The 14,580-nt window shown below is 50.8% G+C and overlaps 6 protein-coding genes across 6 annotated transcripts; 4 read left to right on the forward strand and 2 right to left on the reverse strand.

Annotated features, from left to right (window-relative positions):
• Positions 1 to 1,702: 1,702 nt before the first annotated feature.
• On the forward strand, positions 1,703 to 2,242 carry NECHADRAFT_54756 (uncharacterized protein; the record flags this gene model as incomplete). The annotated part of the gene is made up of 1 exon (XM_003043460.1): positions 1,703 to 2,242. The coding sequence occupies one exon, from the start codon at positions 1,703 to 1,705 to the stop codon at positions 2,240 to 2,242; it is 540 nt and encodes a 179-aa protein (XP_003043506.1).
• Positions 2,243 to 4,140: 1,898 nt separating this feature from the next.
• NECHADRAFT_64874 (uncharacterized protein) lies at positions 4,141 to 5,059 on the forward strand. Its single transcript, XM_003043461.1, has 2 exons — positions 4,141 to 4,525; positions 4,575 to 5,059. The coding sequence occupies exons 1-2, from the start codon at positions 4,210 to 4,212 to the stop codon at positions 4,898 to 4,900; spliced, it is 642 nt and encodes a 213-aa protein (XP_003043507.1). The 5' UTR covers positions 4,141 to 4,209; the 3' UTR covers positions 4,901 to 5,059.
• A 669-nt stretch (positions 5,060 to 5,728) lies between these two features.
• Positions 5,729 to 7,513, forward strand: NECHADRAFT_88223 (uncharacterized protein; the record flags this gene model as incomplete). Its single annotated transcript, XM_003043462.1, has 4 exons — positions 5,729 to 5,863; positions 5,912 to 6,747; positions 6,796 to 6,847; positions 6,893 to 7,513. The coding sequence occupies 4 exons, from the start codon at positions 5,729 to 5,731 to the stop codon at positions 7,511 to 7,513; spliced, it is 1,644 nt and encodes a 547-aa protein (XP_003043508.1).
• A 429-nt stretch (positions 7,514 to 7,942) lies between these two features.
• Positions 7,943 to 9,550, reverse strand: NECHADRAFT_88224 (uncharacterized protein; the record flags this gene model as incomplete). Its single annotated transcript, XM_003043580.1, has 3 exons — positions 7,943 to 9,044; positions 9,091 to 9,258; positions 9,309 to 9,550. The coding sequence occupies 3 exons, from the start codon at positions 9,548 to 9,550 to the stop codon at positions 7,943 to 7,945; spliced, it is 1,512 nt and encodes a 503-aa protein (XP_003043626.1).
• Positions 9,551 to 10,285: 735 nt separating this feature from the next.
• Positions 10,286 to 13,094, reverse strand: NECHADRAFT_54742 (uncharacterized protein; the record flags this gene model as incomplete). Its single annotated transcript, XM_003043581.1, has 4 exons — positions 10,286 to 11,550; positions 11,601 to 12,309; positions 12,359 to 12,811; positions 12,930 to 13,094. 4 exons carry the CDS (start codon positions 13,092 to 13,094, stop codon positions 10,286 to 10,288), a joined length of 2,592 nt encoding a protein of 863 aa, XP_003043627.1.
• A 275-nt stretch (positions 13,095 to 13,369) lies between these two features.
• NECHADRAFT_73956 (60S ribosomal protein L28) lies at positions 13,370 to 14,519 on the forward strand. Its single transcript, XM_003043463.1, has 4 exons — positions 13,370 to 13,465; positions 13,602 to 13,710; positions 13,770 to 13,859; positions 13,955 to 14,519. Exons 1-4 carry the CDS (start codon positions 13,434 to 13,436, stop codon positions 14,171 to 14,173), a joined length of 450 nt encoding a protein of 149 aa, XP_003043509.1. The 5' UTR covers positions 13,370 to 13,433; the 3' UTR covers positions 14,174 to 14,519.
• Positions 14,520 to 14,580: the final 61 nt, after the last annotated feature.

The following is a 14,580-nucleotide window of genomic DNA, read 5'->3' on the forward strand; positions in this document are numbered from 1 at the left end:
AGGTTAAGCAAACCTTCCTTTGCTAATATCGGAAAGTGTCCACCTTGGTTGGAGTCCATAACCGATGTCGACTACCACATGGTTGTGAGAACGGATGGAGGGGTGTCACTGCTCAGGGTGGGTTAAAAATGCAGTGAAGAACTTTGTGGGGGGTATGAGGTTGTGACAGGAGGAGACTCAAGGCGGGCAACTTATCCACTATAGAGGAACCCCAACCTCGCTGCCATGGGTTGCTTCCATTCCACGCAAGGGCTAATTAGAACAAGATAGCTTAGAGCTCCCCGTGGGTTAATGGAACTCCAATCCAGGCGGCTAGGAGAAAATCGCAACGTGAGCCTGGGGGATCACAACGCAAAAATGGATAAAAGAAGACGATGATGGGCTGCGAGGGAACCTATCTCGGCGTGGGTTAAAATCGCAGTGAAAACGTCTCACCGCCTAACCCTTTTCTTTACCAACCCAATCACTGTAGGTACTGTAGGTACTGTACAAATGGTGTGGAACGGTGCAAGTGAACAAACTGCAACCAGGGCGTTGACATCCGCCCGTAGCATAGACATAATAGAACAACTCGTAGCCGAAGATACTCGGCGAGGGATAAAGTAACCCATTTTGCTAATGTTGAAGATCGTCTGCCTCGCTAAACACTATGATGGGTGTTGACCACCGCATGCTGCGGACCAGGAGCATCAACAGAGGCGATCAACTGCCCGGGTTGGGTTAAGAATGCAGTGAAATAGCGTGCAGGTGGTGACTACCTACGCAAATGATGTTCTATTGGGCACAGTGGAAGCACCCTGCAGCTGATGAAGGAGCTTGGCGTGGGTTAAAATTGCAGTGCAAGTGAGGCCTTCAAGAAAGAAGTGGCCTCAGTAGGCCCTGATTGAGATGACCAATTTGGAAGCTTCAAAGCTGTCAGCAACAAGATAGAACCTAACGGACTCGAAAGCAACTCCAACCTGGGTGGTTCAAATCGCGACAGCCGGGTATTGATACCATGGCAAGGGAAACATGCTTGGACCGCAAACCTCCAGGAATGAAGATTGTTGGCCGACGAAAGAGCAGGTGTTGAGTTTGCAGTGGTCTCGGAAGGGCATTCATCTTACGGAGCCCCATTTGGCACGTTGATTGTAAGGATTATGAGGACTAGTTTTGACAACCTGTGAAGAGAAGGCTCGGCGCGCCCTCTGCCACGCATCGACCACCAAGCTGTGTACCTATTGACCAGTTGGAAGTACCTTATGGATGTAGTAGATCTGCTTTGATGGCACGAACACAGCGAAGTTATAGCGTCAACAGATGACAGGAATTAATTAATTGCATGCCGGGAATAAGCGCCGACAGATGAACCCCTGCTGCTCTTATGGCGCGCCCTTGAGTTGACCCTGTTCATCCATCAACAAGCTCCGCAAGTCAGACGATATGTCGTTCTTCAAATATATAAGGAGTGATCGCAACTCATTTCATGATGACATCTCAAATCTCCCAAGCCACAAGTTACCCTATACTTTGCCGATTCTCAAGCCCAAATCAGCAACCTCTGATCCCTCAATCAGAGACTGTGAGGTCAACTGCGAATCAAGCGCTCTCCGCTGGGGGCGGGTTAAAATCGCAGTGCAATTTTAATGTACGGTAACCGACAACTGATAACTTACATGACAACAAAGGGCCAATCAAGGAAGCTACTACAGACTCGCCCAAAATGACCAACCTCCAATTTCGCATCGCAACACCAGACGATGCCCCGCAGCTCCAGCAGCTGATTCAAGCTGCATTCCGCGCTGAGGACAGCAGGAAGGATTGGGTGGGAGATGCAGAGCTCGCAGCAAATTTCTGTATCGGTGTCGATGAGATCCTGCCCAAGATCACGTCTCCCGACAGCGAGATGATCATGGCCTTTGACGACAACGGCGCCCTAGCAGGAACGGTTGGCGTATTCCACCGCAACGACGACTTGGCAAGGCTCTTCTACCTCGCCGTGGACCAGACTCTACACCGAGGAGGAATTGGTCGACAGGTTCTTGAATATGCCGAGGGATACTGCCAGAGGACTTGGGGTGTCCAGAAGTTGGGGCTCGATGCGCTCACGTTGCGCAAGGAGCTTATTGCGTGGTACATGAGGCGTGGGTATGTCCCGACGGGTGACATTACGCCGTTTCCTGTGGACAAGCTTAATGGGAGGGCTTTGCCTGAGGGTTTGGGGTTTGTTGAGATGGAGAAGGAGGCAAAGGCAGAGGCATAGAGTAGATGGTCAATGACGGGGTTGAAGTATAGACGAGGATTGCGGAGGAGATGGCACTTAATTCGTATCTAATCCAGAGAGAATGTCATTCTGGGCGGAGCAATCTGCTCATTATCATTCGGTTCTGTCCCTCTTACACCCGACTGAAGCTATCGTCAACCCACTGTACCACAACGCCGCCCTGTCACAGGTTGGGGTTGATGCCTGTTACGGCATTAATTGCTCATGAAAGGTAGCTGCACTACAAAAGACAAACACATATAATGTCGAAAGAAGCCGTAGCAAGCAAAAAGATCAAGCGAATGACGGATGGCAAACAAATGCCATAAAAAGGAAGCAAATGACATGGACGAGCCTGTTAGCTGTGTCGGGATGAATCTCAAACACAAGGACCTGCCCATTGCTTGCGCCATGAGAAACAGTGAGTCAGCTGAGTAATGTACCACCTGTGGGCGATAACACACAACATGGCTCCCCTCCGAACGTCGTGTACTCTGTGAACCATGAGGCTATGTTGAGTTACACTCAGAGTTACACTCGATCTCAAGGTTAGGCTCAACCCGTTCAAAACCATTTTTGATCGTCGAAACAACCTCGCTGATTTTACGCGTCGTCGGCGTGGTGAAACATTCTAAACCTGCAGCCCCAACATGATGCGCTGGCAGTGGACGAACCACGAGGACTTCTTTTCACCGCTCATGAACCATACTCGTCGATGAAAGAGAAGATTTGTTCTAAAGATAGAAACAGGTCAGAGGAGAAAAACGCGTGGCTATCGAGGCTCTGCTCTAGAAACTTTCTTGGCCTGCATCTCTTGAAACAGCGCGTCAAAATGCTTGATTAATCCCGCGTGGGTAATTCTTGTGCATGGACTGGCTGGGGAATTAGCTTGGCTCAACTTGGCAAGTCCTCACGCGAGCAGCCACATACCTAGGTCAAGGAAAAAACGAGACATCAGGATGAGTATAATAATTAAGTCTCCTCTAAATATTTTTAATAAATTATAATAAATTATATAAAAGTTATCTAATTATTATATTATTTAATAACATTTTTATAATAAATTAGTTACTAATATTCATAAAGAGTTAGGTAATTCTCTTTATCCTCCAGCATCTCACTTATTATTTCTTTGGCCGCGTGACTGGGAAAAGAGAGGGGAGCTAAAAACAAGCATAACCCAACCTTGTCTTGGGCTGGGGGTTGGTTGCGTGGCCTTTGGGCGATCTCCAATTGTTTTCTGTTGGCACTGCTGGTTACTGTTTCTTGGCGCTTGAAAAGGATCAAAAGTGCCACAGACACTTACGTATGCTTGTTAAAGTCTTGGCAGTGACAATCTTCTTTCCCTTGTTTCGGCACCTCGGAATCATGCTTGTTTGACGGGCCCGGTATGTCACCCGGGTAAGGCAGCAAAAGCCTTGCAAGCTGAGCATTACGGGCCGTAATCTCTCATCCCCATGGGTACTACCCTTGATCCCTGGGGGTTTGACGTCAAAACAAGTCAAGATTTTCCCTGCATGGAAACGCAGGAAACCTTCTGTGGAGAAGCAAACTAAAAGCTCGTCCAGAGAAAGGCCTGCATATCACCATCATGACGCTTGCCAAGACAAACTCCGCCTCCGCAGCTCAAAAGCGCTGGCCACGATTACGAAACTGCCGTGGCTTGGGTGGAAGAAGGATCTTTGTGCCAAGAGTTTGAGTGAGTGTACAGCAGCTGCTGTGGCTTCGGCTGTTGAGGGATCGTCGGCTGCGAGGATCCCGTCTCGGGCCAAGACGAGACAAGGCAGGGAAGAGGTTGAGATTGCATTGCATTACAAGCCGAGAGTCAAAGGATATTGGCTTGGCTTTGATCGAGTATAAATAATCTGGGTCCCCTGAGATTGTTCACATCATCATTCAACAGCTCTTCACAGTAACTCACAGCAACAACATCACCAACACCACAAATCTTCACTCCAACCGCCATCATGTACACCAACATCGCCCTCGCTCTTGCTCCCCTCCTCTACCTCGCCCACGCCGACGTCAGCCTCGACCGGGACGACATCCCCAGGGCCTGCGATGCCATCTGCGACCCCATCGTCGAGCTGACCCGCAAGTGCGACACCGACCTCCGCGGCGACCAAGACCGCGTGGAGGATCGCCTCGAGGCTCAGTGTGTCTGCACAAACGACTCTTTTGACGTCGGTCGCGTCGCTGCTCTCTGCGCCGACTGCATTCGCCAGAACTGGCGGGATGATGATGATGACGATGATGATGATGACCAGCGTGATCACATGGAGGGTGAGTTTACTGCTGTTCTTCTGTATGAACACTACTAACATGCTGCTAGACATTGACGATATCCTCTACACCTGCGGCTTCTCCTCCACCAGCTACGTAGCCTCCTCGGCCTCAGGCATCGTCGCCAGCATCACCGTCGATGCCACCCGCCCCACAGACGCAAGCCAGCTCACCACCACCATCACTGGCGGCAGCGCAGCCCGCGGAACCGACAGCGCCGCGACAGCCACCAGCAACAACAATGACAACAGCGATGACAACAGCGCTTCTGCCACCAACGACTCTTCCAGCCCAGATGAGACCAACGCTGCTGCCGGTCTTGCACCTTATGGTGTTGGTGCTGCTGTTGTCGGAGCTGCCCTGATGCTTGCTTAGATGGGTTAATTTGGGAGAGAGAAATATGAGGGTGTTATTTGTCTTCGCGTAATGACTGTCGTTATAGATGTATGTTTTGGATGAGTTACGATGTAACCTAGACTGTATTCTGGAGAGTTTAACTCTTATTTAATGAATGCAATGACTTATCAATTGAGATTCTTGATGTGCTGGTGAATTTGCAGCTTTATCCAACATAATTACTGCCAACGACAAACGTGTAGAACATCTTGCAAAGTGTCCCATACCCGGCAACACACGGAGGCAATGGGGTCATTTATGCTATTCAACGGATGACATGAGAATGGATCTACAAATGAAGAATTGGAGGAATGCCCAAGAGACTCGAGTTGACGTGTCTAATCTTGGCATCTCTCCGCGGTCTCCGAACCCAACGTCCTCCTGCTTCTCATCACTGTTTCCAAACTCGCTTACAAGCTTACAAGGGTTCTCAACATCAACAGCATCCTTCTAGCTCCGCTTTGGTAAATATCTTACGAAAGTCCTCAGATTGATCCCTACCTGGTGAAATGTCGCGACCAAAGACGTCAGCTTCGCCAATAGCCGACCTCCATCGCTTAGACACATTTCCTTGCTTCAGATTCCGCCTGCTTACTGTCAATCCTTACACTTTTCATGGGTCATGATGAATTGGCCTTTTGTGGTTGGTCAATTGCCGCCCCTAGGGCTGACGGGCGCTGCTCGACTTTAACCGCCAAGGGGGGGAGACGCCAATGCTGATTGCGGTGTATATAAGCAATGTCTGAGCTCCTTGTGAATTTGTCGTCATCTTGTTGTTTCTGCTCCTGCAGAGACGGTTTGCTCACCATGGATCTTCTCGACAAGTTGACGGCGTATGCCGTGCAGAGACCTGTTTTTGTCTCTGCTTGGACACTAACAGTAGCTCTTGTACTTAATGTTATATACAAGGGATATCGACAGCGTCGTTTTTACCGAAACTTGGTGAGTTTATCCTAATCTTACCCCAGAGACAAGCTGACATCTGAATAGCCAGGACCCCCTCATAGCTGGCTCTTCGGCCATCTCAAAGTCATGGGCGAAATGTCGGCCCTCGTGCCGCCAAACTGTCACCCTCAGCTGTACTTTACCGAAATGGCACGTCGGTATAATCTTGATGGCATCTTTTATGTCGACCTTTGGCCCGTCGGCCCTGGAAGCTGTCTCATTACCGATCCGGATCTTCTCGATCAAATCACCGTCCGCAAGATTCTTCCTCATCACCCCATGGCTGAAGATTTCTTATCTCCCATGATTGGGCGGGGAAGTATTGGAGGTGCGAATGGGGCACTGTGGAAGAGGTTGCACAATGCTATGAACCCAGCTTTTTCGTGGACGCATATTCGACATTTAACGGATGTTTTTGTCGATGAGTGTGTTCAGTTTCGGAAGAATCTGGATAAGCTTGCTCAAACGGGCGAGGTGTTTTCCATGGAACATGTCTCAGCAAGACTCATCTTTGATGTTATCGCTCGAATTGTCTTTAACTTTCCTCTCCACGCGCAAACGACAGGAAGCCAAGATCTCGAAGACCTACGCGAACTCATCCTCCTCGTCGAAGGCCAATCGGACATTACTATCGCTTATAACCCCGTTGAGCAGATTAAACGGTGGTGGAGGAGGAGACAGGTGCTCGGACGACTGCATCCTTCTATTCTGAGCAAGATCCACGAGAGGTTTGAGCTGTTGGTGAATGAAAAGATTGTTCCTTCGAGAAAGGATCCGAATAGTATTCTGGATCTCATGTTGAGGGAGCATGTGGATCAGGAGGGGATGACCAAGGCGAATGCTAAGCTTTCCAAGGCTGATGTTAATTTGCTGTTGGCCAAGTGAGTCTCATGAACACGTTGGGTGTGACTGTGCTAATGTTGTATCAGTATCAAGGCGTTGCTTGTTGGAGGCCACGGAACAACAACCGATACCCTATGCGTAAGTAAAACCCCCTTTCTACCCTCACCATCTAACATTATATAGTACATGTACATGCTCCTCTCCAAATCCCCCCACGTCGTAGAAAAGATGCTCCAAGAACACATCGAGCAACTCGGCCCCGACACCGAAGTATCCACCCAAACCATGGTCGAAACACCCGAGCTCCTCCAAAAGCTCCCCTACACCGACGCCGTCATCAAAGAAACCCTCCGAATGTTTCCCGTCGGCTACGGCGTTCGCGAAGGTCCTCCAGGGGCAAAGGTCACGTACAAGGGTCGTGATCTACCTGTTGATCATGGCGTTGCCGTTTCGACGCAGGGTCATGATGTCCACTACAACACGCGCTTCTTCCCTGACCCAACGGTATTCAGACCAGAGCGATGGCTCGGTCCCGAAGAGATTCCTCGATCGTACTTTAGGACATTCGGTCGTGGTCCTCGAGCGTGTCTAGGCCAGAACCTGGCTGCCAACGAGCTCAAGGTCATTCTCGTCATGACTGTTCGGGATTACTCGTTTGAGTGTGCTGGATTGAAGCCTAATGATAAACCCAAGATGACGTATACGGATTTGGATACGGTTTATGGGGATATTGTGTTTCAGGAGTTGGGGTTGGAGGCGAAGCCTAGAGGTGGTATGATGATGACTGTTAAGAAACGGGCATGAGCATGATGTGATGGAGATGAGGGGATCTCTCGAGGACTAGTTCTTTTGCGGTGTAGATCATGATAGGCCTGGATATTTATCTGTCAACTTGTCCATTCTACATGGCATTGCTGCTACTCAAGAGCCGAGCGAGATAAGCGACGACTGATGACTCAATTCTCTCTGACTGAACCTCCGCAAGCATATACATATCACACGAAATAAGAACCCGAGAGTTGGAGGACTCCATCGCCTAGACCTCACTTGCGTGGTAGTCGCAGTAGTCCATGATACTCGCCGCTTGGTCACCTACAGAATTGTCATCACTTAGCACCTCATGGTCAAGTCTGTACTTTTGTCTATTATCTATCTGTCTTTATCCTGGGCCGTCGCTCATAAAGGCATAACACAACTTTTCACTCCTGGCGTTGAAGCCTGGGGTTATACTCATCACCTCCCCGTCATCTTCTTCTCGACATATCGGAAGGGAATGTAGAACAACGAGCTCAGCACAAATGCAATCTCGAAGCCAATGTCTCCCGTCGTCTTGGCGATGGGTCCCGTCCACCACACCTGCGCCATACACGGTACCACGAGGCCGTAGCAAATGACGCCTGCTGCAAGGGCTGCTACTCCGAGAGGAAGTTGGGAGGCGACGTTCCAGATGGCGTGGTCGTAGGTTTCGTAGCGCCCACGACGGAAGACGAGGTGTTCCACGGTGACGATGCCGATAAAGGAGGCCGACCAGTATCCGATGAGGGCGACAAAGTTTTCAAGGTTGACGAAAAAGTCTCGTTGGGCTCGGAGGGCTACTGGGATCACGATGACAGTGACCACAATGGCGAAGGCGTATCGGGGGATCTTGATCAGACCAGGGATGAGAGTCTGGAAGTTGAGCGTGATGGCGTACATGGTTCCTCCTGTGTTGCCGAGGAGCGTGAGGGAGAGGATGACGACGACGAACTTTCCAAAGCCGCCTGCGCTTGAAAGCATGGCTGCTAGAACACCACCGACAAGCGTCTCACCATAAGCCTTTTCCCACTCAGGAACATTAGGAAGAGCACCAGCAATGGCAGCGCCCAGAGTCATGAGGAGAATCGTAGGCGTAAGGAGGCCAAAGTAACTGTACGTAAAAACCCTCCACGAAGGAACCTTGGGATCGAAATAAGTCGTCAAATCACTCGCAATAGCCGCCCAAGGAATCATGTAGCTCGCAACAATCATGCCAAAGCTCAAAACAGCTGCAGCAGTAGGTGCCGCAGCTGGAGCAGCCTGCTTCATGAGCTGCGAGCCTCCGCATCCCGTGGCGATGGTGATGGCGATGATGGCGGGGATGAAGGCGTATGTCTCGTAGTAGTGTAACACCTTGAATCCGCAGAAGGAGATGAAGAGTGAGAGGAGACCGATTATGACGATTCCTACGTCGGGGGATAGACTGCCGCCTGAGACTGCTGAGAGACATTGGCCGCCGACGACGTAGATGATTACGATGAAGCCGGTTAAAGTGGCGAGGTTGAGTAGAACAGGGATTGAGACGAGGTAGCGACTGAACCTGTTAGTAATGCTGAGACTGGTGTTTGTACGACGAGATTTCTCACCCGAAGCTGTATCGCGCTTGGATCATCTGCCTCATTCCCGTCTTTGGTCCAAAAGTGGCGAGATACGCTGGCGCAATAGTAGAAAACATGCAAAAGAAGAGAATAACTAGAGAAGAATCTCTCAAACTCAGGCCATAAGCCAAAGGACCAAGCATGCCAAATGTGATTCTACACCCATTAGTCTCAGTCGTTTTTAGTGAGAGAAAAGTTTGACTCACCCTAGGATATTCGAGTTGATGGAACACCACACAGTAAAGATGTTGTAAAATCGCGTCACAGTTCTCTCCTCGATGGGAATAGGCTGGATACCCTTCTCTTCCACTCTTCCCATACGGAGAGCTTTATGGAAGAGGGCCGCCGCCTTGATGCTCTCTGTGTCGCTGTGATCATCATGGTCGACTTGAGGAGGAACAGTCTGAGCCGGGACGGCCTTTTCGGCGTCTATCGATGGTGCAGCCATTTTTTCTCTTGAGCCAAGGAAGAAAAAAGCAACAAGATGGGGAAATCTGGGGGAATGAAAAGATGCAATTATATATGGAATGAATCTGAGTCGACGAGTCTGAATCTTTCTAACCCCGGTCCGGTGCCGGGTTCCGCCTCTACAAAATTGGTCTGATAAAACAAACTCGGGCCTTTTTGTTACTGGCTGCTAATCGCGAATCGGCCGTGTCATGTTCCCCCCAGTACAAATCTGCGCGATAAAAACCTCGCCCCCCATGGGACCTGGCCTCGGTTGTCATAGGGCGCACAAGGACTGACTAACACCATCCCACCTTTTGTCTCTAGTGTCCCTTGTTACTGTAAACAGTCATAAACTGATAAACCCAAGATGGTGATAGAAAATATTGCCGATTGTAGCCATACCATAAACCGAAAATGCGGTCTCGTTGTCCATGCTGGCTTCAGAATGCATGGCGTGAGTCCCTCAAGGTGTGCCCCTGCTGGCTGATGAACTATCGACACTGAACCCTGTCGCTTGTCGAATGTTCGGCGCGTGTTCTGCGTCTGTCCAACATCTTGCTTTTCAGTGGCGGGCAGATCGAGCCGCATTCTCTGATTCGCCTCTCGCCTACGCCGTTTATCCTCCTCACGCCAAGAATGGTCTCGAATCTCCTGGTGCGACCCTCTCCAACGAGCTCCCATCTTTGTACAAGGCTGTGCTCAAGTACAACCTGATCGTGCTTCAAGGTCGCTGTCACTGCTTGCTCCTCTTCCCTCGGAAGAAACCTCCGACAGCACCCATCAACCCTCCCAGACCCTTCTCATGACTGTCCCCCACCAACCCCCCTCTGATCCACCCCGGAAGTTTCCCCCGGATCCTGTCCGTGCCGTATCGCCGGTCGACGAGCACAATCGCCGCGTAGTCGCCCCGGTGCCGGATCGCACGCCCGATGCTCTGGTTGACGGCCCTCATGCAGGCGTTTTCGTAAAAGTCTCTTGCCGCCTGCTTGCCTCTGCTCGTCGCCTCTTCCTTTGGTATGCCCTGTGTTATGAGGTTGGTCTGCGTCGTCGTCTCGATGTATTCAATCTTTGCTTTCCAGTCTGGGGATGCAATGTTGGGATAGGGGAGGCCGATGACTATGACGCAGCGTCCGAGACGGTCAGAGAAATTGATGCCTTCTGACATTTTGCCGCCCACGACGCTGAGTAGCAAAGCGCCTTTACCGTTGCTCCCTTCGCCTTGGATGGCATTGGTGTATTCCTGAAGGATTTCGTCGCTTGATGCGCCTTTTGATTCTTTAAACAATGCCTTGCGCGTTGCCAATCGTTCCCATATTGGTTGCGCATTCGCTCCATGGCTTTTTTGCCACGCCGCAACGACCTCGTCGAGATATCCATAACTGGGAAAGAAGATGACTACGCCGTCGGGAACCAGAGAGCAGAGGTTCAAAATCGCAAGTCCCAGTTGTGTAATCATCTCTGGGTCGCTTCGCTTCTGAAAACTAAACTCAAAAGGCGGCATCCCCGGTCGCGAGGAAGCTAATGTCCAAACACAGAGATTCTCGGGAGGAATAACGTGCCCACAGCTCAGTGTTGTCACCTTTTCGGGTTCTAAAGAGGGAAACAAGTGGTCTTTGTAGTCGTCGAATGGAGACATTGTTCCACCAGCGAGAACCACCGCCCGAGCGCTTGATGCAATGGACGAGAATGCATGAGTTGGCGATAGCAACAGGTAGGACAGCTGGATATCAGGTGCTCCCCCTTTGATCTTCTGATAAAATATTCGACCTTCAGAGCTGAGATTTGTGAGTGCGACGAGAAATGAGACCAGAGTGTGAAGCACTGGAGTTGTCGATTTGGGGGTTTTTGTAGGCGCTTCCTCGTTCTCGACATGAGAGGCATAGCTCTCGATTTTGAAGGCGAGCTTCGATTCCTGGATGTACTGGATCAGTTCAAACATGTTGATCTGATCAATTCCCTTTGGCCGCGTGAGATCGTTTGGATCCACGATTCCATGTTCTTGCTGTTTAGAGTCAGATACTGTGCCAACATCAGACCGAAGATGCGACTTGCCTTGAACTTGAGAGCGCCGTCCATCCACTCACTCAAGCCCTCAATGACTCTTCCGACTCTTCCAACGTTGACTCGATTCACACCTTTCAACTTTTTGCCAAACCTCTTCACGTATACCCCCAGCATACCGCGTCCTCTTCGCAGATCGCTCAACCGAATCTCGGCTGCGTGAACATTGGCAACTGCATCCATGATGTTATGTGCCTCATCAATAATCACAACACTCCCCTCCAGCTTGACTCCCAATGCGTCTCGCGCACTCTTCTGGAGTAAAAGAGGATACGGCAGTGTGATGATTTCAGCCCCCGGCAACGCAGTACGCGAGGCATAGTACGGACACACAGAAAGAGACTTGCCAAGGTGGTGTAGATCCTCAATATCAGGAAGAGTAGCCAGCGCGGAGTCACGAAACTGATGTGTCTCCGAAAGAAGATCCTCTTTGGGAACAAAAGGACATTTCTTTCCCGATTTCGGTTTCTGAAGTTCTGCGCAGCGGTCGTTGATTGCTTGAACAGATCCAAGACGTGAAACTTGAGGATTGATGCATAACCGTTGACGAGATGATAACGGCACAAGCTTGACTGCTTCTGTTTTCGACTCTTCATCTTTGGCTAGAGATGTTGGGAGTGAGGGCGGAAATGTGGGTCGGCGAAGTTCGGTGATGAATTGCGATAGTTGGGAATGTGTTCTTGAGGTGTAGTAGATCTGCTGAGGTTACTATGCTGGCAAGTGAACGTAGTACGGAGGTCCACACCTTGATCTGTTCCTCCATCAGGTCGTCTTCCTCTTCCGGCTTCATTGGACCACCTAAACCGATACTCGCCAAGATGTCTCGAGACTCTTTACTCAGACCAGACAGTGCATCCTGGGGGCCAGTGTCGCGGTCATCAGGGTCGTCCAGTAGCCACTCTGCATCTTCGTCTTCCACTCGCGATCGATGATAAGGTCCAGATTCATCAACACGGCGTCGTTTCCGGGCCCGTTCCTCTTGGGCCTTTTCTTTGAGTCGAAGAGCTTCAAGGCGCTTCTCCCGTTCTTCCCAGCGACCGACGAGTTCTTCTCGCTTTCGTCGGAGGAGTTGCTCGACAAGCCATGGCGGTTCATCTTTGTATGCATCTGCGGATTCCTGGATGGATTTCTCAAACTGATTTGACTTGTGATTTCGTAACCAGGTCAGGGATGCACAAATGAGTGAAAGAGACTTGCCCTGTTGGTTGTTAGACAAGGGATTCTGCATGCAGGAGGCAATCATCATGACGCTTCGAAATGTTGCTCAACGCAAACCCTTCCATGAAAGCTATTGCAACAGCATGGAATCCACTTACAGTACCAGTTGGACTCTCCAGGATCCCGACCTGGCCGTTGCCTGTCTCCAAGACATTGTACACTGTCTTCATGAACTGTTCTTGAACATCGTAAGGTGTATAAGGATGATGAAAGTCAAGGTTTTCCAAACCCTTGGAAATATAATCAACGTCGGTCTGCGCCATCTCGATCATCAACAATGTTTCACTGAAACTGCTTCCTTCTTCACCACGTCGCGAGACTCGCGTCTCGAGTTTGACATTAATGGCCCGTCATTGGTGGGGCCACACCGACATTCACCACGGTCTGACCGCGAAGTCACCTGACACACCGAAACCTCACCATCAGGGCAGACCCACTGAAAATTCACCCACACTTTTTCCCACCCATTCTTAGGGTTCCCCTGCCCTCTCGCCTAACAATTCGGTGCTAGCCATTGGAAGCCCCCCAGCGCAAAAACATCACCACCCACTTCAGCTTCGACCCGTGAACACCGGAAAAGCGACAACACCACAGCCGTCGCCATGCCTACCCGTTTGTCGAAGACCCGCAAGCAGTACGTTTTGATTCCCTCTCGCCGACGTTCACGAGGGCGCTCAAATTCGCCATTGAACGCCCCGTCGACGGCGGCGGGAGAAAACACCAAGATTTCGATATCCGGAGAGCTCGTGATGGACTGACTCTGTTCACAGTCGCGGCCACGTTTCCGCCGGCAAGGGCCGTGTCGGCAAGCACCGCAAGCACCCCGGTGGTCGTGGTCTTGCCGGTGGTCAGCACCACCACCGTACCAACATGGACAAGGTTCGACGACCCGACGACGAGATACGAACGAGAGGATGGAATGGCTGACTCTGCGACAGTACCACCCTGGTTACTTCGGTAAGGTTGGTATGCGATACTTCCACAAGCAGCAGAACCACTTCTGGAAGCCCATCATCAACCTCGACAAGGTACATACAGCCCCTCCACGAGCCTGCAATATCCGATTCAACGCATGAGATGGATCAAGGCAGAACGCACAGAACAAATAACTAACTCAATACAGCTGTGGTCCCTCGTCCCCGTCGAGACCCGTGACGCCTACGTCTCTGGCGAGAAGAAGGACACCGTCCCCGTCCTCGACCTCCTCCCCCTCGGCTACTCCAAGGTCCTCGGCAAGGGCCGCCTCCCCGAAATCCCCCTGGTCGTCCGCGCGCGGTGGGTGAGCCGTCTGGCTGAGAAGAAGATCACCGAGGCCGGCGGTGTTGTTGAGCTTGTGGCATAGATCAAGTTTATGCCATGTCCTTTGAGCTGGCTTTAGGCTAGGAGTCCGGGGCTGGGAATTGGGGAAACCGGGAAAAAAAGGGTCCCCCATGAATGCTCCCCTGGATGCCGAAGAAAGAAAGATGGGGGGAGGGAATTGGGACCTGGGTTGGTCGGCTTCGAGCATTGCATCAGGGACTCTCGAAACGGAGTTTAACGAAATAAAAATCGATTTTCGCCCATAAGCCAATGACCTCTACGTCACGAACATGCTGCAATGGGGACGCCTGGATGATACTTTGAAGAAACACTGGGTACGGACGAGTTGACGGGTATTGCAGCCATGTTGGCACCTATGGGTATCTAGCCAACCACTTGATCAATCACATCTTGATGCCCCAACGCCTCAGGTCATGATTCTATGATTAC

This window comes from Fusarium vanettenii (assembly GCF_000151355.1).
Source record: "Fusarium vanettenii 77-13-4 chromosome 13 genomic scaffold NECHAsca_28_chr13_5_0, whole genome shotgun sequence".
Lineage (NCBI taxonomy): Eukaryota > Fungi > Ascomycota > Sordariomycetes > Hypocreales > Nectriaceae > Fusarium > Fusarium vanettenii.

What these genes read in the sequence shown, in the direction of transcription:
- NECHADRAFT_73956 (XM_003043463.1), top strand. Translation starts at nt 13,434, where the DNA reads ATGCCTACCCGTTTGTCGAAGACCCGCAAGCA. An exon ending in ACCGTACCAACATGGACAAG is followed by an intron (nt 13,711 to 13,769) that starts GTTCGACGACCC and finishes ACTCTGCGACAG; the next exon opens with TACCACCCTGGTTACTTCGG. An exon ending in CCATCATCAACCTCGACAAG is followed by an intron (nt 13,860 to 13,954) that starts GTACATACAGCC and finishes AACTCAATACAG; the next exon opens with CTGTGGTCCCTCGTCCCCGT.
- NECHADRAFT_64874 (XM_003043461.1), top strand. Translation starts at nt 4,210, where the DNA reads ATGTACACCAACATCGCCCTCGCTCTTGCTCCCCTCCTCTACCTCGCC. An exon ending in CCAGCGTGATCACATGGAGG is followed by an intron (nt 4,526 to 4,574) that starts GTGAGTTTACTG and finishes ACATGCTGCTAG; the next exon opens with ACATTGACGATATCCTCTAC.